General features: G+C 50.9%; 1 protein-coding gene across 1 annotated transcript in view; it reads left to right on the forward strand.

Moving 5' to 3' along the window:
- Positions 1-1,866: 1,866 nt before the first annotated feature.
- The window catches only part of FHOD3 (formin homology 2 domain containing 3), a 383,665-nt gene continuing 364,139 nt past the window's right edge, over positions 1,867-21,392 (forward strand). Inside the window, exon 1 of the mRNA XM_081097145.1 lies at positions 1,867-2,189. Coding sequence (XP_080953271.1) covers positions 2,025-2,189 — 165 coding nt within the window. The 5' untranslated portion in view covers positions 1,867-2,024. The remainder of the gene's footprint in view (positions 2,190-21,392) is intronic.

Genomic DNA, 21,392 nt, shown 5'->3' on the forward strand with positions numbered 1-21,392 from the left:
CACAATGAAAGTCTGGGGCCTCTAGTGAAACTATTAAGAATTTAAAACAGTAACAGCAGAGCATGAAACCAGTGTGGGGCTCTTCTGCGTGCAAGGCCCGGGGAGGGGGGTCAATGACAGAGTCTGGTCCCACTGCACCTGGGAAGGGAGGGCCCAGGTGGAGGGAGAGCAAGAGGAGATACAGGACTTTGGGAATCTCCTGAGATGGGGAGATGGAGGACAGAGGGAGCGGGTGCTGGAGGCCAAGGACTTCATGCTGGAGCGATGGTTTTCTTTACTGAATAACCTGTAGGTAGAGGAAATGCGACAATTTTGCGGCAGCCAGAGGGCAGTGGGAGGCCACGCTGAGCAGCACTGAGGAGCCTGATGGGGGGAAAGGTCATTGCAGGTGGCAGACGGGGCAGGAGCAAGAGAGGCTGAGGGAGACTTGTGGCAAGCATGCCCTGGAGATGATGGGGAACTCATGGATGAGAAATGGGGTGTCCAGAAAGACTGGCGGGCTTGCTCAGTGTGGAGGTAGTTGCAGATGAAAGTGGGAGGGTAGGAGGCCTGGATCAAAGGAGTAGAATTTGTGGGGTTTGTATTCTGGGCATGCGCTGATGGTGAAGTTGGTGTGGCTTGGTCTAGGGGACTTATTCAAAGAATTAAGCAGCAAAAGCAAGGAGAGCTAGAAGGTCTGGAATGAGCAGCAGGGTTATGGATCATTGTTATTTTAAGACCAGGCACAGGTGTGCATGTGTGACAAGGTGAGTCCATAGAGAGGGGCGGTTAAAGAGGCAGGGGAAGGGGCAGAGGACAGGGAGAGGGGCACGGTACAGAGCCGCCTTGAGCAGGGGCGGATGTTCCGGGCCATTGGTATTATCCTGTGACCTACGGGAGGTAAGATGAACTGCGAACTTGGCCATAGCCGGGAATGGAGAGAACCGTGAATTCTCAATGGAAACGAAGGGGGTCGCCCGCGAGCAGCGAGGAGAGCCGTTTAGCCGGAGAGGAATCTCACTGTTCCCGCGGGGCCGAGGAGGGCCAGTGCTCGCCTTCCCTCCACGTTTCAGTGGGTCCCCAGCTCTCCGCCGACCCGCAGCGATTCGGTGACCTCGTGGAGTGGCCCCCGCGGTCCCGCACGGTCCAGTTAGGGCTTTCGGAGACCTCACCGAACGAGAGGCCGCGGGGATGCCCAGGTCCACCAGCATCCACCAGGCAGCCCCCGTGCCTGGCCTGGCGCTGGGGTCCCGGAGCGGAGCCTCGCACCCCATAGGCCTCTCTTCTGGCGCCCCCTGCGCCTGTCTCTTACGAGAAGCTGCTTGGGTTCCCCGGCTCATCCTCCTCCTTCTGTTTCCTTCTCCCCAGGGAAAACCCCGGCTGGGCTCCGGTGCTGCCACCACCCCGCTAGCTGCCGAGGCGGGCTCCCTCACTGCCCAGTGCCCGGCTGGGGTTTTCTGAATTCGGGCAGCAGGCGCCCGCGGCCGCTGCCTGGATCTGGAAAGGGTTAAGCCCTCTCCCGGATGGGTAAGCAGCCGGAGGACAGCCACGTCCCCCCGCCCCCTATCCGATTCCTGGAGCTCTTAGCGGTGCAGCTCAGCCGGGACTCCCGGGCCACAGGGCGCACGTGCAGACGGCGCAAGTGGCGTCCCCGCTGCCCGAGTTTGCAGCCGAGGGGCTTCCCCACCCGCCACCGCCGCCAGCGGGCTTGGCGCAGGGCTGCGGGCGCCGCGCGAGCTCGTCTCCCCTTCCCGCTCCCGGCGGCGGGTCGGGTCGGTCGTGGCAACCCAGCCTGGCGTTAAGGGGACGGAGGGGGGAGGAGCCGGAGCAGGAGGGGCACGAGGGGCACGAGGGGGCCCGCCGGCCCCGCCCCCGCCCCGCCCCCCCGCGGCCGGAGCCCGGGCTGCAGCCGGGAACGCCGAGCCTGCGAGCCAGCCAGCCAGCCAGCCAGCAGCGGCCGCGGCCTCCCGGCTCCCCGTGACCCCGCGTCCCGGCCTGCGCCCCGCTGATCCCGGGGCCCGCGCCCCCCGGAGCAGGGATGCATCATGGCCACGCTGGCTTGCCGGGTGCAGTTCTTGGACGACACGGACCCTTTCAACAGCACCAACTTCCCCGAGCCCAGCCGGCCGCCGCTGTTCACGTTCCGCGAGGACCTCGCGCTCGGCACCCAGCTGGCCGGGGTCCACCGGCTGCTGCGGGCGCCGCACAAGGTACGGCCGGCGGGGCGGGCTGAGCCCCCTGGATGCAGCCCCTGCCCCGGGGAGAGCGGGGGCGGGGGAGTCGCGGGCAGGCTGGGCGGGGCGCTGTCCCCGGCGACTAGCGCCCGGGCGCAGACCTCCCCCATCCCCGTTAGGAAGCGTGGCCCCCGGCACCGGGCGGCTGGCGCGGGATCTCCCGGGCGGGCGGGCGGGCGGGCGGGCGGGCGAGGAGGACAGCCCAGCACTCGGGGGCGGGCGGGGCTGAGCAGGTGCCGCGCCGGCCCGCGGCGAGGTGAGGAAGGTTCCCGGGCGCCGCGCCGTTAGCTCTGCCGGGTGGGCGGGGTGGGGCTCGGACCCCGGCAGTCGCCTCGGTCCCCGGGCGGCGCCTGGCCGGGCGCGGACAGAGCCTGGGCCCTGGAGGACTCAGGTCCCTCGGAGGAGCGCCCTGAGCGACGCCCGGGACCAAACCTCTAGGGCCTGTGGGGCAACTGCAGGCGGTCACCCGACCCTCGCGACAAAGCACTCTTCCCGGGACACCTCCTCCTCCTCTCCCCCCGCCCCACCCCCCGGGGGGATGCCGACCGCGCTGCAATAGCGCTCGGAGCCCCCTTTTCTTAGGAGAAGCAGGTGGCCCTGGGAACCTCGGAGGAGCAGTGGCTGTGGGGCGAGGGGCGAGGGGCGGGGGCGCGCAGGGGCGGCGCGCGCACAAAGCCGGAGCCTTGCAGCCGCAGCCGAAATGAGTGTCCCCCGGGAAGAATGGCTTCTCAGTCCACCCGAAGGAGTTTTCTTTTTAACCCTTTGCAGGAGGACGGGCGTCTTGCAAAGTGTGTGTTGCCAAGAGCTGAGCAGTGAAAGCTAACCATTTAGTTAGCCAGGAGAACCCTCCTCCCCCTTAAACAGCGTGACTGCAGCTGGAAGAATTACTTCCCCGGTACTTTTTTTTTTGCTTAAAATCCATATCAAAGCTTGGAGATGATTTATTCTTTGAGGATCAACATTGATAAATATTTGGAAGAGATATACCCGTGATACAAAAAATAAAAAAGAGCAAAATTGATTTAAAAATTCTTTAGATTTCTGTATGATGTTCACCTGCCTTGGAAGCAGAGGGGGCGGCGGTTGTGCGTGGAAGCCGGTGACCCGCAGCAGTGACGTTATTCTCCCTCTATTGGTAGCCTAGCAGTGCTTCCCTCTACGACTTCATCCAACCCGTCTTCAGGAGTGAGGAATGGGGCAGTTCTAGCTCATTCTCCCTGTATGGTTGCAGGATGGGTCCAGTCACCATTCCTGGGAACCTCTCTGGCCATAAAAGCAGGTTGGATGGGGAGATGGATGACAGAATGACGTGTTGTGGATTCAGCTTATCAGAGTCACTCTTGTAAATTAGTTGGTTCTTCTCAGTCAGTGGATTCAGCTAAAAGTTTTCGAAGGGCTTCTTCAGCATTATGATATGCCATTCATTATGGTCTCTGATTACAGTGATCTTTTGTGGAAACCGCAGAAGACATAATTGTGGCCCAATGACCTTGAAGTGGTTTCCTTGGATTTCAAACCCTATATACATGGTTGACCTTTCAAGTGGGAAGCCGAAATACCTTCTTATGGTTGTATGGAATAGCCCCGTAGTCTTGATTCAGAGTTCCTGCTGTGGTAGGAGGAGTCCAGCGTTGCTCTCCCCTGGCCCCCACCCCATAGAAGCCACAGCACAGTCATTGACTGGCTCTCAGAACTTTCTGAGGTGACCCTTGTAGAGTAAACAAAGCCAGAAGATATCCCACAGAGACCCTTGACCCCCTGTCTTGGGGGCCAGCCAGCTTTCCTCTCAGAGTCATTTGCCCCCAAGACGGCTGCAGTGTATTCTGGTGTTTGGCATTTATGTTTTGCATCTCGAGTTGAGTGAGTGGCTGATGCTTTAGCCAGAGTTCTGTAAAGCAGAATTCAGGGCATTTATATGCCTAGGAGCACTTTCATCTTTTAAAATGTTGGTTAATTTCCAACAGGGAGTCTTAAAATGGGATGATCCACCTGTGATAAAAAGAGCTAACACATTTTGTGCGTGCTCTGCCAGGGATATCAGTGCATGATCTCATTTCATACCACAGAACCCGGTGAATGTGGAGACTTTTATATCCCCATTTTACAGATGAGGAAACCGAGGCAGAGAATATTAAGTAATCTGGTTTCTCCTTTAGGCGTAGAGAGCTGAGAGATTCAGGCCGGTGTGACTTCAAACCCCAGTGCTGTTCTGCAACCTGGACCAGCTGGGTGGCTGTGGGCAGAACCCACACCGTGCCTGGGGCTTTTGTTCCATTAACTGGGGGAGTTCACCAAATCACCTTCCTGTGCTAGGTGCTTTCTGGCCTGGGGTAGATGAATGTCACAAGCATGAGTAAGAGCCTTGAGGCAGAATTCCTGGCCTGGTCGAGTTCACAGTCAGAGGTGGGAGTAAACAGTTATCCAGCCTCCCGTAAATTAGTTAAAGGAGAGCAGACAAGCTGTCACTCCAGACCCCTGCCATGGATAAGGCCTCCCAGGGAGCCCAGCCTGGCAAGAGGAGGAGCTCCTGGGGGGCATTCTGGGTGGTGGAGAGAGGGGAGAAGCGTGACTGTGGAACATGCGGACGCTCTCGGTGTTCTCAGCCATCCTGTGCGTTCATCCCATGTGAACATACCGGCAAGTGTGCTGGGCATAAATGAGCAGCTTCATGAATTTCCACTAAATGAACACACCTGTGTAACCGGCTCCTGGAAGGCCCAGCAGAGGGTCCTAATTTGTAACGTTCCCTTGGGGTTCTCTGTGCTGGGAACCTTTGAACTGGATGACCTCGCAGGTCCTCCCCGGCCAAAACTTGAGTCCGGGCACCTTTCCTTAGCCTGATGACATATTTATTTAGCGCATGTCTGCTGACTCCACTGGAAGTGAACTGTCCATGTAACTAAACCACCGTCTCAGACAAAAACAACACGTCACACTTATTATGCGGTATCTTTTCTGTTTTCAAGCTGCTATTTTGGAAAAGAGGAACCCCCAGCTTTTTGTAGTAGTTCCAGGGGAGGTGATTAAATAAACAATTAGTTTGATGAAAAGGTCAAAACTGGTGCTGTACTCTCACCGGGGAGATGTTCATTTTGGTAGTTACATGTTTTGACCGGACGAGGTGTGTGGCCTTTTGTTTTCAAATGCTGTATAAACAGGTGTTTATTTTTGGTGTAGTGTTTTAAAAGAAAATTGTAATTACAGGACTTTTAATGTAGGAAAAAAACTGTGTAGTAGAATTAATAGAATCAGACCTTTCAAAGCTTAAATGTGTTTGGATTGATTGACCTGGAGGTTAAGGCTGTAAGGATTTATGTTTCTTTTTGATAGATGAAACTGCAAGTATAGAATATTTTTACAAAGAAAATGATAATTAGCTCGTGTCAAAATGGCAAGTATGACTTAGTAATTTAGTTCAGGAAATGTGGTGGTGTCTGCTGTGGACTAGAAAGTGGAGTAATAGTAACTATTTTGTCTAGACTCGCTTTGTCTCCCCAAGCCCACGGCCTCCCGGGGGTCAGGTGCTGGTACTGTTACATCTCACAGCTGAAGAGACCAGAGCAGAAGCAAGTCACCTGATCACAGAAGTAGGAAGTTCCAGAGTTGGAATTTGACACCAGGTCAGAGCTCTTAATGACGCCACGTTTGTGTCTTGAATGTTCTCCGTCCAAGCAGCCTGTCCACGGTCCAGAGTTCCATCCTCTGATTGGATTCGCTGTGACACACCCTGTTCGTTTCTTTGTCTCTGTGGTTACCTTGCTGCCTGGTCGGTCCCACTGGAACACAGCTGATCGCAGTGAGGATTAGAGCCTTGGCGATCCAAGTCTGGGCTGGGCATCACCTGGGCTCTTAATAGAAATGCTCTCAGGCCTCCCTCCTCCCCTGCTGAATCAGAACGTGTGTTTTCCCAAGATGCCTTGGTGATTCCTGTGCACACTGCCGTCTGAGCAGTGTGGGTTAGAGGTCATTTAGGTCAGGCTCTTGCAACGTGGGGGTTCTCACCGTCTCCCCTGTTCTCAGATAACTTCCCTGAGGGTGAAGACTGGCTGTCCAGATCTCCAACGTGCTCCTGGGGAGTGCTACGGTGGAGTGTGCACTAAGTTGATTGATCAGGGTTAGTTTTAGAACACAAATCCGCTGGTATTATGGCTCTAATGAATTTCCATCCTAATCCTCTTAAGTGACACATCTGTTTGCTACATTACATTAAGATTTTTAAAAGATGAGATCATTAGTAAAGTTGGCAAGTGCGGTGTGTCACATAGCATCTTAGGACACAAGTGTTTAAGAATGTTGTATGGACTGCTGCCTTAGGGCATCTCTGTGCAAGCTGGGATGACTCTGGCTCGGCTGCAATTAGCTTAGTTGGTTGGAGCTGCGCTGTTGCCATCAGGATCATGGGATTGAACCCTTTATGGGTCAGTTGGCTTTGCTTCACGGGCGGCCACAGACCGCATCAGTAGCCCCCGCAGACGTCCAGCAGGTGCCGTCATGGCTCCCCAAAAGGATCTGGGTTGGAATGGACTGGTAGAAGCCTTTGCGGGGAAAGGGCTCACATATAATGAGTTTGTGCTGTAGGCCTCCGTGCATAGCTTCATTATTCTCATAACAGCTCTAGCAGACAGACAGTGGTATCCCCAGTTATCAGATGAGGAAACTGAGACATAGGGCGGCGAGGCAGGTTTTCTGAGGCCACACTGCTTTTAAGTGAAGGAGCTGGGATTTAAGGTCGAGTCTTTTTTTACTCCAAAGCCTGTAGCCAACTGTGTCCCATTATTAGAAAACCAGCAGAGCCCAAGCTCTCTGTGCAGGAGGGGTGTGGAGGGGACGGGCTGCGTTCCCCTTCCACGGAGGCTGCCTGTCCCAGGGCTGGGACTTCAGTGGTCGGGCTCTGGTAAGTCTTTCCAGCGTTGAGGCTCTGCGAGGCTGTGCCTTTTGTCCTCACAGTCCAACCTGTGTCCTGGAAAACAGCAGGACTGCCTTCGCCCTCCCCCCTCCAGACTCTGAAATGCTAGTTCTTAATGGTGGCAGATTTAAAACTGATTAACATGCCGAGGCCAACTCAGGAACACCCCTCCCCCAGCCTCCTTGATCCTCCGTCCTCCGGGGTTCATTTCTTTCTGAAGATGAACCGGGAACACGTGGGAACTCTGTCCTCAGAGGGAAGACAGTCACCGCTCTTGGCAGCCTCCACACCTCGTCTCCGGATGATGCCTCCGCTGGCTGTGGCCGGCTCAGGAATGTCCCTGATTGAAATCTGGCTTTCTATATTGAATGTAAACTATAAATAAATAAATAAATTTGGCTTTCTGATCGGTGTAGCTGGTTCCACTTTTGTGGGACGTTTTCAGAACCCTGGGTTTGTCAGCATCTGCTCTTTTACAGAGACAACCAGACTGCTTTTTGTTTTCTTTTGTTTTTCTTTTCTTTTCTTTTTTTTAAAAGCCATTTTATTGGGAACTGTTTCTGTGCCTTGTTCTGAACTAAGTAAGAAAGAATGGGGGAAATTAAGTTACAATGAATGTTAAGCCTCACCACAGAGATGTAATCAGCAAAATCCAGATTGTGGGAAATTATGGGTTTTTTTTTTCTAAACAAAAAAATTGCAAAGAAAAAAAGAAATGGAAGGAAACTTTAGATTAAAAGAGACTTAAGAGATCAATTGCAATGTGTGGCTCTAATTGGATACTGATTCAATCAAACATACTATAAATAGATATATGAGATCATAGGGGAAGATTGAATAGTGACTCTTTGATATTAAAGGTTATTAAAGTTAAATTAATAAGATAAAATCGCGTATGAAAGTATGATAATAGTATTGGGATATTTAAAGAAAAGTTTGTATCTGGCAGAGATACATATTGAAATATTTGCAGATGAAATTATGTGGTGTCTGGAATTTGTTTCAAAATAGTGCTGGATAAGAGGCAAGTGGGTGGGTGAGTGTGTAGTTAGAATAAGATAGACCATGAGTTAAAGCTGGGTTATTGGTATATGGGAGGGAAGTCATTATACTATTTTCTATACTTCTGCACATGTTGAACATTTTTTAAATACATGCTTAAAAACTGGATTACGTGTTCCAGTGTTCCCTTGGGTTCACAGTCCTTGCACTGAGTGTCACTGTTTGTCTGGTGTGTGTGTTTCCTGCAATTGAGATGGCCAATCATCAGCACATTTTTGTTGTGTTCCCACTGATATTTTTCTCCCAACCCTGATGGTCATGTTCTCCTTAGGATCTTTGAAAAACAAGCACAGAACATCAGTTTTGTAATGCCCAGGGTATCTTTCTAGGCTCAGTCAATTCGATGATGAAGTCAGCAATCAGCAGTTACATAAACTGTTAGTTTGGTAAAGAAAGTGTTAAGGTAGGAGTATTATGCATGGAGCTTCAGTGGATGCCCTTACATTTTATCAGTAACCTGACATGTTGCTAGGACTATAATTGGTGATACTGACATAATGGCATTCAGTGCCAAAGTTTCCCAGTGGCTGTTGGAGCCTCTGACATGCTCCCAAGGCCTCACTAGGATCTTGCTGATTCCTGCTCAGCCTGTCTTCCTCCCTCTTCAGTGGGCCCAGGCGAGCATCTCCGAATGCAGTGGTGTTGTAATGCATCTAAAAATGTAAATTGGTTGCGAAGGAGACCCAAGATGGCGGCAGAGTAAGTGGATGTGACACTCACCACCTCCCAGGACCAAACTGGAATTACAACCAAAAGGAAGAGCAATCAACCTGAGTAACCAACTGAAGACTAGCTGAACGAAGTCTTATAACCAAGGGTTTACAGAAGAAGCCACATCAAGACTGGTAGGAATGGTGGAGACACGAAAAGGGCTGGCCCAGCTCCCACGAGCAGCGGCTGAGCTTCCAAAGGGATGTCTCAGCTTCAAAGGCCCCCCCTGGGAAGCCTGGGATCTCAACCACATGCCAGGCTCTCCAACCCAGAGCACCAGATTGGGCAGAGGCGCCCACATAACCCCTGGCTGTGAAAATCAGATGGATTCTGTCCCCCAGGGAGAAATGGAAGTTGGCTAGGGACACAGGCACCCTCCTAAAGGGCCAAGGCACAATCCTCATTTGCAGCCCCTTACCCTGGGCTTTGGTGGAGGGAGGGTGGATAGTGGATAGGATTAGGGTAGCATGAGGAGAGACTGGGGTTCATGGCTCTGAGAGAGCTGAAGGGACAGCCACCACCGATATCTGTGCTGAGTTATTCTCCCAAACCACAGATACCATCTTTCTTAAGTGGAGTACTCAGCCTGTGGAATGAAATGCCTTACCATCTGGACTCCCTGTGGCCTCACCCTATGGAACTCTTGCCCTGCTAAGGAGTCAGCTGCCTGGGTCAGGATGTAGAGGTGTAGGAAGACTCAGGAGGTGCCACTAACTTAGTTGTGTGGTTTTGGAGTGGGGCATTGCCCCTATTTCCACGTGAACCTGACTGGCACCTCCCCCTATAGGAGCTCCACTAGCTCCACTCTCCAGCTCCTGGCAGCCACACCCTCCTGACTCCTGGTGGCTCCGCCCTTCTGAGGTCTGGGCAGAATCTGGGACAGACTGAGTTGTGTGGAATTAGGATAATACTGCACCCCTATGTTCATTGCAGTGTCATTTACAATAGCCAAGATTTGGAAGCAGCACAAGTGCCCATCAGTAGATGAGGGGATAAGAAAGCTGTGGTACATTTACACAGTGGAATACTAAGTGGCTCTAAAAAGGAAGGGTCGCTTACCTTTTGTGACAGCATGGACAGTATCATGCTAAGTGAAGCAAGTCAGAGAAAGATATGTGATTTCACTTTTATGTGGAATCTGATGAACAAAATAAACTAACAAGCAAAATAGAAACAGACTCAGATACAGAGATCAGACAGACAGGTGTCAAAGGGGAGGGGGTTTGGGAGGCTAAGTGAAAAAGGTGAAGGGATTCAGCAAACAACAAACAAACAAAACTGTGCCATAGACAGACACAACAGTATGGTGATTATCAGAGGGAAAGGGGGTACTGGGAGGTAGAAGAGGGTAAAATGGGGGATAAATGGTGATAGAGACTTGACCTTGGGTGCTGAACATACAACGCAATATACAGATGATGTATTAAAGAATTGTACACCTGAAACCCACATAATTTTATTAGTCAATGTCCCTGCAATAAATTTAATAAAAAGTTTAAAAACATGAATGTATTGTATAGCTCAGCCTTCTTACTATTATGGGCAATTTTTGATTTTTATAGGTAGATTAACCTATTTGTGGACTGGGTGGGGGGAAGATAGTTCATTAAAAACATTAATTTGCATATCAGCAAAATTATCTATATACCCAGAAATTTATCTATTTTTAGAGCCACAGAGTGACAGATAGAATCTACATTGTTTCTATTTACAACTTGAAAAAATACTTCTTCCTCACCACTTAGAATTGCAACCTAAAAATTAAAATGTTGGACTGGAAAAAAAATGTTGGACTTGAAGGGGAAATGTTTGGAACTTCATGTTAGGGGAAAGAAATTTCGAAGTTGTTGAACATGTTGAAAAAAATGGAAATAAACATCTTGCCGTCAATATAGAACAATGCTCCTAGATTTGCCAAAGGGGACACAGAAAAACTGGTATGTTGATCACCTCATCAGCTATTTTTAGCATTCTGGGGAAGAAGAAAACCCAGAAGAAGACTTCTTTGTTATTGATTTGGCAGTGCTGACTCTCCCTGCACTGGTGTGTAATGGCAGCGAATGAAAGGCCAGGGTCTTTAACCAGAGGTCACAGGACCAGCCAAAGATTATTTTGAAGTTCTTAAAATAATAGGAGAAAAACGATGCATCTCTGACTGACTCATCAGCTCCTAAGAGTGGCCTGGGGTTCATAGCAAATGAGTTGATGGGCAGACGCTCCCGAGAGGCTTGATGTGCTTACGGCGGCAGGTTGGAGGCTGAGCAGCGGGCGCTTGGAGGAGAAAGGGAGGAGGGTCCTCTGGCTAAACCAGGGTCACACAGGGCTGCTGCCATTCACTGTGCCACCGTCACAAACAGCACTGCGCCATTCCCTGTGGCTGCCTAGTTTGGCCATCATTTTGACTAAAGAAGTTTATTCTAATTAGCACAAGTTTTTTTTTTTTGTTTGTTTAAATATTTCTTTATTGATTTCAAAGACATCAGAAGGGAGAGGGAAAGCGAGATAGAAACAGTGATGAGAGAGAATCATTGATCAGCTGCCTCCTGCATGATCAGTGATTGATCCTGCAGCCCCAGCATGTGCCCTGACTGGGAATCGAACCGTGACCTCCTGGTTCGTAGGTTGACACTCAACCACTGAGCCACCACGGCTGGGCACAAGTTTTGTTTTATCTGTGATTTGAGCTCACCTTCTCTAACCCTTCCTCATTATAATTATTAATTTAGAGTTGATGGGCTTACAACCCATGAAGACATGTGTCCTGGTACTGGGGTTGAGACAACTGGTTTAAACAATGCCCCCTGCCCTCTAGTTTTATTAGACGAAAACAAAATTTAATGTTAAGTATGCAAACCTGGCTTTCAACCCTTGTAAACAGTCATGGGGAGACTTCTGTCTGGCCCTCCGATTTTATCACACAGGCTGTGTTCAGCTTGAGGGAAAGCGGCCGACAGAGGACCAGAGGAGTTGCAGGGGCGTAAGGAGGGCTTGGAGCACAGCCTCCAGTTCCGCCCTGATCCACATCGTGTCCGCAGCCTCCGGGGTGTGTTTTGGGGTCCTCTGCTGCATTATTGAGCAACATGTTCTTCTGCTAACACCCCACTGTCTTACTGATTGTAGTTCACAGTACGTCCTGATGTCTGGGGGTGCAGACCTGCCCTCCTTTGCCTGGAATGTAGCCATAAAAAGGAAAAAGGAAAAAGGGAAGCAAGGGAAGAGTCCATCCAGTGAACTGCAGGAATAAGCCTGTATGCTCGAGTATAAGGAGGAAAGGGAGAGTCTGACCACGGCACTCCTCAGTCCAAACCGCCCTCAGCCCTCTAAGGCAGGGGTCCTCAAACTTTTTAAACAGGAGGCCAGTTCACTGTCCCTCAGACCGTTGGAGGGCCAGACTATAGTTTTAAAAAAACTATGAACAAATTCCTATGCACACTGCACATATCTTATTTTGAAGTAAAAAAAACAAAACGGGAACAAATACAATATTTGTATTTGCATGTGGCCCGTGGGCTGTAGTTTGAGGACCCCTGCTCTAAGGTTTAGGGTCAACTGCCTTAACTGCTTAGGGAGGGCAGCGTTGGTTGGTTTTATGGATTGTTTGGTTTGCTGATGTAGCTTTAGAACCTAGAACAGCGCCTGGCTCATAGTGTGTGTACAGTAAATAGTATCTGAATAAGTGAATTATCACAAGCTTTAGAGTTGGAGGAAGGACAAGTGGTCTCCTCATCCAAGCCATGTCCACACAGAAAGCCCTTTTGTAAGGCCTCTGGCCAAGGGTGTTCTAGTTGCTTCTTCATGTATGACAGTGAGCGATGGCCTCCTCTCTTCAAGACTGGCCTTTTCCATGTTTAAACTTTATTTGTTACAATTTATTCTTTATTTGTCCCTGGTTTTTGCTTGGAGAGGCGGATCCTCATATCCCCACAGATGGGGAGGGAGGTCGGTCTGGACAACTAATTACTTGACTGTGCCCAAAGGAGTGGGACTAGGATGGGTAAGCCAGAGGAACCTTGACCCCAGGTGTGGTAGTGGAATGACCTGTGACCTGTAGAGGGTGCCTAGAGGGGATTGCTGGATCACACTGGCTTTTGCCTGAAGAGGCAGAAGTAAAAAGCTGTGTTTTTGTCCTGTTCAAGCTGAGTAACATGTGTGTATTGATATGTATGTGTCTGGTACCCTAAGGCATATTCAACACTTGCAGTTCCATTTAGCTGGGAACTTAAATTGTGTGTGTGGAATCAGGGTGACGTTGCTGGGACATGGTCCCATCAACAAAGCTAGATCCAATGAGAGGAAGCCAGGAGGCACGGAGTCTAACCTTATACGACACAGCATCTGCTCCTGTTGTGAATGAGACGCGAGAGCATTTGGAGGCTCTGAAAAGCACTCAGAAGAAACGGAAATAGCTTTCCTCACCACCCAGAGGAACCACTCTTAGCCCTTTTGCCTCTTGCCAGAATTTTAATATTTATGTATATTAAACTATAACATTATATCTGAATACACTCCCAAGTCATTAAATATTCTTGGAGCGTATCATCTTTAAGGACAGCATGGAGACCCAGTCTGCGCATGTGCCATGCCCTGTGAGGGAAAGAATTCTAAATTGAATGCATGCATAAATGAGCCATTCGATGTTTAGGTGACTTCCAATAAAAAAAATACAGGTATATGCTTAATACATATACTCGCAGAAAAAAAATCTTTGTGTTCATATCTGATTATTTCTTTAAGATGAATTCCTAGATGTTTGGTTGCTGCTTAGAAGGGTAAAGAATTCACCTTGGATGAGAGCGGTCTCCCCCATTTTGAGCATAGGAGATGGTTGGAAAGATGGTCCCTAAATCAACGTAGGGCCAAGCTGTGAAGCACAGTCAGACCTCCTCCTTTCACATGCAGCTGGTGACCCAGCTGAGAGTGACATTTGAATTTTGGGAATACCACCAGGTGGTGTCCTGAGAAGAGTATTAAAACCCAAGGCTGCGTCTCAGGGTCACTTCTGCTGGGCTTCTTGGCCTCCTCCAGACCCACGTGGTACACCCTCTGTCCACCTCTCACCTGTGAAATCGGTTCTTATTGCCTTCCATGTCATATCCCCCGACCAGGCAGAATCCCCAGTAGCAGAAGTACATTTTAACTCACCTTTTGGTTCTGAGTTCCTAGGACAGTACGTGATATATAATAAGCCCTAATAAATGACTGTTGAATATTTGCAAGAATGTTAATTGTAGTAGATCTCTACATATAAAAGGCTAATATGCAAAGTGTCCCCGTAGGAGTTCCACCGGGAGTTCTATCACTTGTTATGACACCAGGGGTGGCACGGAATGAAGGGAGGCCCTGGCTGGCAGCCAGCAGCCAGGGAAGGGAGGCCCCAGCCAGGCCTAGGATCCTACCTGTGCATGAATTTTGTGCACCGAGCCTCTAGTATTTATATAAATGATGCTTGCACACCCCTAACTTTTGAAAGCTGATATCCTCAAACCTTTGTCAGATCCCTAATCTGTAGATGTATTTGGATGTTATAATTTCCCCCACAAACTGAAGGTGAGTGAGGCAGAACCAGCTCTTCAATGTGTTAAAACCTTTCTGCCTTTTCTGTGCTGGGTTCATGCTGGGTCCTTGGACAGGAAGCCTCGGTTTGGCAGGAGAAGGCCCACCATCCTGTCAAAGCCATTTCCTGTTGAGCTTGGAGGGACATGCAAATGCCCTGGGGCTCTGCTGGGTGGAGGTAGTGAGGTGTCCTCCGTGGGCCAGACCTGAGGCCTATAGCACGAGATGGGGAAGCACCCCCTGGTGCACACCTGTCCCCACTTGCCCAGTTGTTCCTGAGCCTTCCGCTCAGCCTTGTTTACTGGTCCTGCTCATGCTGAGCTACAAGGAGGCCGAGGACAGCTGTGAGCTTGTTTGAGGCAGATCCCTGAGGCCGGGGTGGCAGCAGCATATGTTACGAGTGGGAAATTCCAAGAGAAGGTGGATCTGGGAGGCTGTGGTGGCGCCTGCAGAGTCCCAGGGCCCTTCTCTCTCCACGGGGACATTCAGCCCTTTGCCAACCCCTGAGTCTCAGGTAGATTTTATTTCAGGGATGGCGTTCTCTTGAGAGATGTATCACTATGTCACCGTGTCAGATCCCAGCCTCAGGCCGCGGAGTGCTCAGGCTGGCTCCTGGTCACAGCTCCCCTAAATCACCACACCTCTGGCTCCGGCAGGCCCGGCAGGACCCGGTCTGAGTGGCCAGTCCCCAGAGGTGGGAGAGGTTGTCTCCCTGGGGTCCTCCATTCAAGTTCACCAGCGCCCTGCATCTGGGGGCAGGGAAGGAGAGCTCTTGGGCCCCCTGTCTAGAACAATAGTCAAGGGTATGAGTGGTTTTCTGTTCCGAGAACAGGGTGCATTTTTGTGGACAGTGATTCATCAGAGACCGCGCCAGTAACGGAGCCACGGCATGTCTGTGCAGTTTACGAGGCCCTGGGACACAGGTTCCCTGGCTGGTCCTCTCACAGCCCCGAGAGCGGGTGCGATGGGGCGTGTGGGCCCCGTAGCCAAGAGGAGAAAACGAAAAGCGGTTGGTTTCATGACTGCTGTGCAGCAACCGCCCTCAAAGGGTGGCGGTGAGAACTCAGGCACATGACCTCTGACCTCTGACCCAGCCCCCTCCGGCGAGGCTCCCCGTGGCAGTCTGTTGGAGATAAGCATGAGGAACAGTTCTGACACCCAGGGAAGTTTGTGGAGGGAACACAGTCGGGGAAGATTTTAGCTGAGTTCGTGGATATCAGATGTCAGCACGTGGTGAGGATTTTTGTGGGGCTGGGCAGCAGAGCTTGGCTAAGTGGGAAGCTTTATTTCTATCTGTGCCACTGGTCCCAGGACATGAAAAGTATCATGTCAGGATGCGTTGGGGGAAGGTCAAGGGGGAAAAAAAGGAGACATGTACTACTCTTTGTAATATTTTAAGCAATAAAACAAAATTAAAAAAAAAAGATTTGTTGGGGAAATAAGTCATAAATATAAAAGTGGCGTAACCACGGAGGCAGCGAATGACTCCTGTCTCAGTGTGATGTGGGCCACAGAAATGTCAGACGTGGGAAAATGCCAGTGACCTGCATGGAGGGAGCGGGTGGGTGTGAGGAGGAGAAGGGCCTTCGGGCGCAGGTGAGCGGGGACCCGGAGGCAGGCTCAGCGTGGATGGCTCAGGGCAGGCGAGAGTGTCCGAAGGTGGAGACTCACACACTGGGGCTCGGGGGCTGGAACACCGGGCCGTGGTCAGTGCACAGAGTAGTTTCCGAACATAAGGAAAAGGGAGGGCAGAGGAGAGGAGAACAGGAGTATGGGAAGGGAATACTTACCAAGAGAGGCGTGGGAAAGAGATACGGGGAAAAGGAGAAGAGGCACGCAAGGCAGTCACTGAGAAGTCACCTCTGAAGAATGTGTGCGGCGGAAGGGCGCCCGGGACAGGCTGTGGTGGGCCTGGCCCGGCGGGGAGGGAGCGCAGGGTCTCCGCTGTCCATGCCAGTCACCGCTGCTTCCTGGTGAGTTGAGGTATCAGGGGAAGAGGCTTAAGATGGGACCCTTCCCAGGGACTCCCCTTCTTCCCTCCCCTTCACAGTGTTTATGGGGTGTCTGCTGGGCATCAGACTCTGCTAGGGTCAGCGCAGTAGCCAAAATAAAGGAAACCAAGGGTCACCAGGATGGCGTGGGCTCCAGCTCCGGCCCAGCCTGGGCACTCCACCCTCCCTCTCCTACAACCCTTGAACAGTAGCATCTCCCTTGTGGGGCAGTTGTGGACAAAAATACAAAAGGATCCCAGCCCTGGCGGGTGTGGCTCAGTGGGTTGGGCATTGTCCTGTGCACCCTGAGATTGTTGGTTCATTTCCTGGTCAGTGCACATCCCGGGTTATGGGCTCGATCCCCAGGAGGGGGCGTACAGGAGGCAGCCGATCGATGTTTCCCTCTCACATCGATGTTTCTCTCTCTCTCAAAAGCAGATTTAAAAATCTTTGAAAAACCCACACGCTCACATGTCACAGAGATCTGCCAGTGGACTTCTGTGGCCTCCAGCCCAGCTACCTGATGGCCGTCAGCAGGCTGAGCTTCTGTTCCCCACACCTCCCCTCCCCTGCCACCCCTGCGACTGCAGAGGCAAAGCAGGACCTTCAGATGCGGCCTCACCCTTACCTGCCTGTCTGCCTGTGTGACAGGTACAGCTGTGTTCCTTCTCCTGGCCGTGGCAGGTTCCTTTCCACTGTACCTTCAACATCTATTTCCCTCTGGGATAGGCCCTTTAGCATTGAGATGGGCTAAAACCTCCTTCATCCAGAAAACTCCTCCTTCCTGGCCCCCAGGTCTGGCCATCACCCTCCATCCTCAAGTGTCTTAGACCTTGTCTAAGCCCCACTGTCATCCCTCTTTCCCTCCTGTTCCATTCTGGCTCCAGTTCCCACAGCGAAGCTGCTCTGGTGTTAAGGTTCCTGTCTTTAATGCAGTAGATATTGTTCCATCATCTTTAAAAAAATATTTTTATTGATTTCAGAGAGGAAGGGAGAGGGAGAGAGAGGTAGAAACATCAATGAGAGAGAATCATTGATCGGCTGCCTCCTGCATGCCCACACAGGGGATTGAGTCTGCTACCGGGGCATGTGCTCTGACCAGGAATCGAACTGTGACCTCCTGGTTCATAGGTTGATGTTCAACCACTGAGCCACACTGGCCAGGCAATACGTTCCCATCTTGATCTTATTTAATCTCATCGCAGCACCTGCCGTTTTGGCCATCCCTCTGAGGAATGTGTGCTGCTCTGAGCTGGACCGTGAGAGATTCACCTTCCCTTTCTATTTCTTCCAGGTCTTTCTGCTCCCTCCTGCCCTTCCTCAGCCCTGTCCCGAGACCATGCCTTCTTCTCACAGTTGACCTCCTTTCCTGGGTGGCTTTGAGAGCTTTCGGATGCCCGCTGGTCAGCTCCTCTTGTGTGTCCACAGATGATGAGCACATACTGTGTCTAGATTGGATCTTATCTTCCTGCAGACACCTGTTGCCTCAGTGAGACCCTCACCATCCAGCTTGCTGCCCAAACCAAAACCCCTCCCTGCCTCCGGCCCCATTTCTCCCCTTCACATTCTGGTGATTCTGTTGCCTTGTAGCACTTCCCTCCCCACTCCATGTATAGTCCTTGGCCTAGAGAAAGTGCTCAGGAAATGATGAAATGAATGAAAAATAGACAAGGTAACATATGAGAAAGTGCCTGTCAATGGCTGGGAGTTCCTCGGATGTCTTTTCATCCCTCTGTAGCTCGCCACAGCGTGTCTCTAGCAGGTGGTTTCGGGTAACTGGACCCCTGACATTCAGGGCAGCTCAGGGCTCCAGAGAGCAGGCCAAGGGGTGCTGTATCCCCTTTCCCGACCACCACTCTCGCTGCCAGTGAAAAGCACATCACCAAGCCTGGCCCATATTCAAGGGCAGGGGGATCAGACACCCTTGTTTCTTGAAAGGAGTGTCAAAGAATTTATGAACCTTTAAGAGGGAAATTTATATACAGTAAAATTCACATTTTGGGGTACAAACCTTTGAGTTTTAACACATGATAGGTTCTCATAACTACAGTAAGTCCTCGCTTAATGTTGTTGATAGGTTCTTGGAAACTGCAGCTATAAGTGAAACTGTGTACAGTGAACCAGTGTTACCACAGGCTAATGGATATTGACAAGAGTTAGGTTCATATGGGCTATTTCTGGTCACAGAAACATCATCAAACTTCTAAATAAAGGCCCCAAACACTTGTAATAGTAAGCACTGAAATAAATGTGAGCTATGCATACATTTAAGAAAGATGAATAACAACAAGAGAATGCTTTCCCAACCCACTTATTACATCAGTCCAGGGTTGTGTGTGGCTACAGTCGAACCCAGCCACTCAGGGCGCAGGGCAGGAGCCCACTTCGGACAGGACTCTCTTCCATGGCAGGGAACACCCCCTCACCCCCACACTCAGACTGCGACAATGTAGACATGCCAGTTGAACAAACCTGCACATTTTTGGGATGTGGGAGGAAACCGAGTCTCCGGAGAAAACCCACGCAGACATGGAGAAAACACACAAACTCCACATAGACCGTGGTCCCAGCCAGGAACTGATTTTTTTTTCTTCTTCTCATCAACCTTATAACAAAAGGATGTTGAATGAAATGACATTATTCGCTGACCGGCTGTACCACAGGATACAGAGCAATTCCAGCATCTTAAAGAATTCCCCAGGGTAACCCTTTGTAGTCAGACATTCCCTGGCAACCGGGGATCTGCTCTCTCTCCTTATAGTTTTGTTTTTTTCTAGAATGCCATGTAAATAGAATCATGCAGTATGCAATCTTTAGAGACTGGCTTCTTTCACTCTGAATAATGCCCTTGAGGTCCACCGAAGCTGTTGCGTGCATCAGTGGTTCATTCCTTTTAAATGCCGAGTGGTATTCCATTCTATGGATGTACCGGTCCATTGATCCATCCACTCCTTCACGGGCCTTTGTTGTTTCTGGTTTTGGGTGATTACAAATAACGCTGCTGCAAACATTTGATCTGGGGGCTGCATCTCTTGCCACTGTGTCATACCCTTCTCTGCGATCCCCATTTGTGTGCAGATTTTGTGTGAACAAAAGTTTTCATTTTTCCAGGATAAATACCTGGAAGTAAGGTTGCTTCCTGGCAGAGAATTCCCTGGCACCCCCCTTCTCCGGACTATCAGGAGGTTATTAGGTACATTACCCCGAGTCAGAAGAATTTGTTACCCTGGTCTTTGGACTTCAGAGTATAAGTCCTTTCTAAAGCTCTGCCCACAGAAAGGACCCTTCATGTAAAAACCACCATTTGTTTATTTGACTGTTCTTTAGTCTTTGTTGTTGTTAATCCTTACCTGAGGATATTTTCCCATTGGTTTTTAGAGAGAGTGCAAGGGAGGGGGAGAGACACAGAGAAACATCAATGTGAGAGAGACGCATCAATTGGTTGCTTCCTGAATGTGCCCCGACTCGGGCCAGGGATTGAGCATGCAACAGAGATACCTGCCCTTGGCTGGACTCGAACCTGGGACCCTGCAGTCTGTGGGCTGATGCTCTATCCACCGAGCCAAACCGGCTAGGGCTGTTCTTTATTCTTAAGCCTTCAGAGGCCCTGTGCGGATGACTTGCGCAGGGCGAGGGGAAGCCCCGGTCCCTCTGCAGCCTCGTTGCCCTCAGCTCTGGCGTACCCCACACTCACTCTGTGCCCCCATCCCTCCACTTCACAAAGGGACAGTGCCCCTGACGGAGGTGGGTGGGAATAATTTTCAGACCTCACAGAGCACAGATCATCAGAAATGCTGTCCGGTGGCAAAATGCCATAAATAAATGAAGCAGCAAGCAACCTTGGCGAATGCTGGTGTATGAAAAATGCACTTTGATCACTGAGCATGGAGATGAAGTAAGCAGGGATGGGGGTATGTGGCCGGAAGGCTGTCAGGTCTGAGAACAGATCCAAAGTGAAGGCGGCATGGGCAGTGGGAGGGGTGCAGTATTTAAGTTCGGAGGCTGTAATATAAAAGGTCTGGTGTTTGAAGGGGTTTGACCTTCTCTTTATGAAGGAAGGCTCAGCATCCAGAGGCTGCCCAGGCCTCCAGGTGGCCTCGGGGAGGACGCCTTCGCGCACATTCCATCCATGCTCAGCTGAACAGAGCTCCCAGCCGGAGACCTGCCTGCAGTGCATGAGCAGAGCCCACCTTTTGCTCCCTGTCTGTTCTGCAGCGTTATCCGGGATGCTTCCTTTCCTTAGGCTATTACAGTACAGACTTTAGGTCAGGGCTCAAGCGGGGCAGCTCTGTTCCCTGTTCCCCATTCCCCGTACCTGTAAAAGCGGAGGCCATCAGCCCATGGTCTCTAGGCACATGTAGGAAGTGGGATGTGAGATGGGGCCTGGCCTCGCAGAGTCACTCACCCCACGAAGGCGTGAGGTCTCGCCCTTCGTCAGGTTCCCTGTGGTGGACTTGGAAATCCAAGAAGAGTAAAGCATGGGCCTTGTCGCCAAGAACTCACAGGCCCTGGTGACACAGGGCCCGAAGCTCTAACCACAGGCGTCATGTTATTTGTGTGAAAAATGCATTCAGAGTTCCCAACACAGACAACCAAGTCCCAGTGGACTTTGGCATGCCGCCGTGTGCGAGCTGCGGCTGCGCTGATGCGGGGATTGTGACCGCCTGTATTTAGTTGAGCTTCATTAGACCCTTTAGTTTGTGGAAAGAAGTTTAGGACAGTGTCTCCTACCTGCCTCCCTGCAAAGTCAGTCTCTCTATCTCTCTCTCTCATTCTTGGTCTCTGCCCATCTCCTTGGCCTCGCAAATGCTTTATATTCCAGCTCCTGCCGCCTGTGACCAAAGTCTTCCCCTCTGAAATGTCACTCCCTCTGAGCTCTCGTTCACTAGTGTGCAGAAGCTCCCACAGGTTCTCTTACAGGTGAAAGTGGAGCTCCTGCAGGGGGCTGTGGGGGCC

This window comes from Myotis nattereri, assembly GCF_964212035.1.
Source record: "Myotis nattereri genome assembly, chromosome: 8".
NCBI lineage: Eukaryota > Metazoa > Chordata > Mammalia > Chiroptera > Vespertilionidae > Myotis > Myotis nattereri.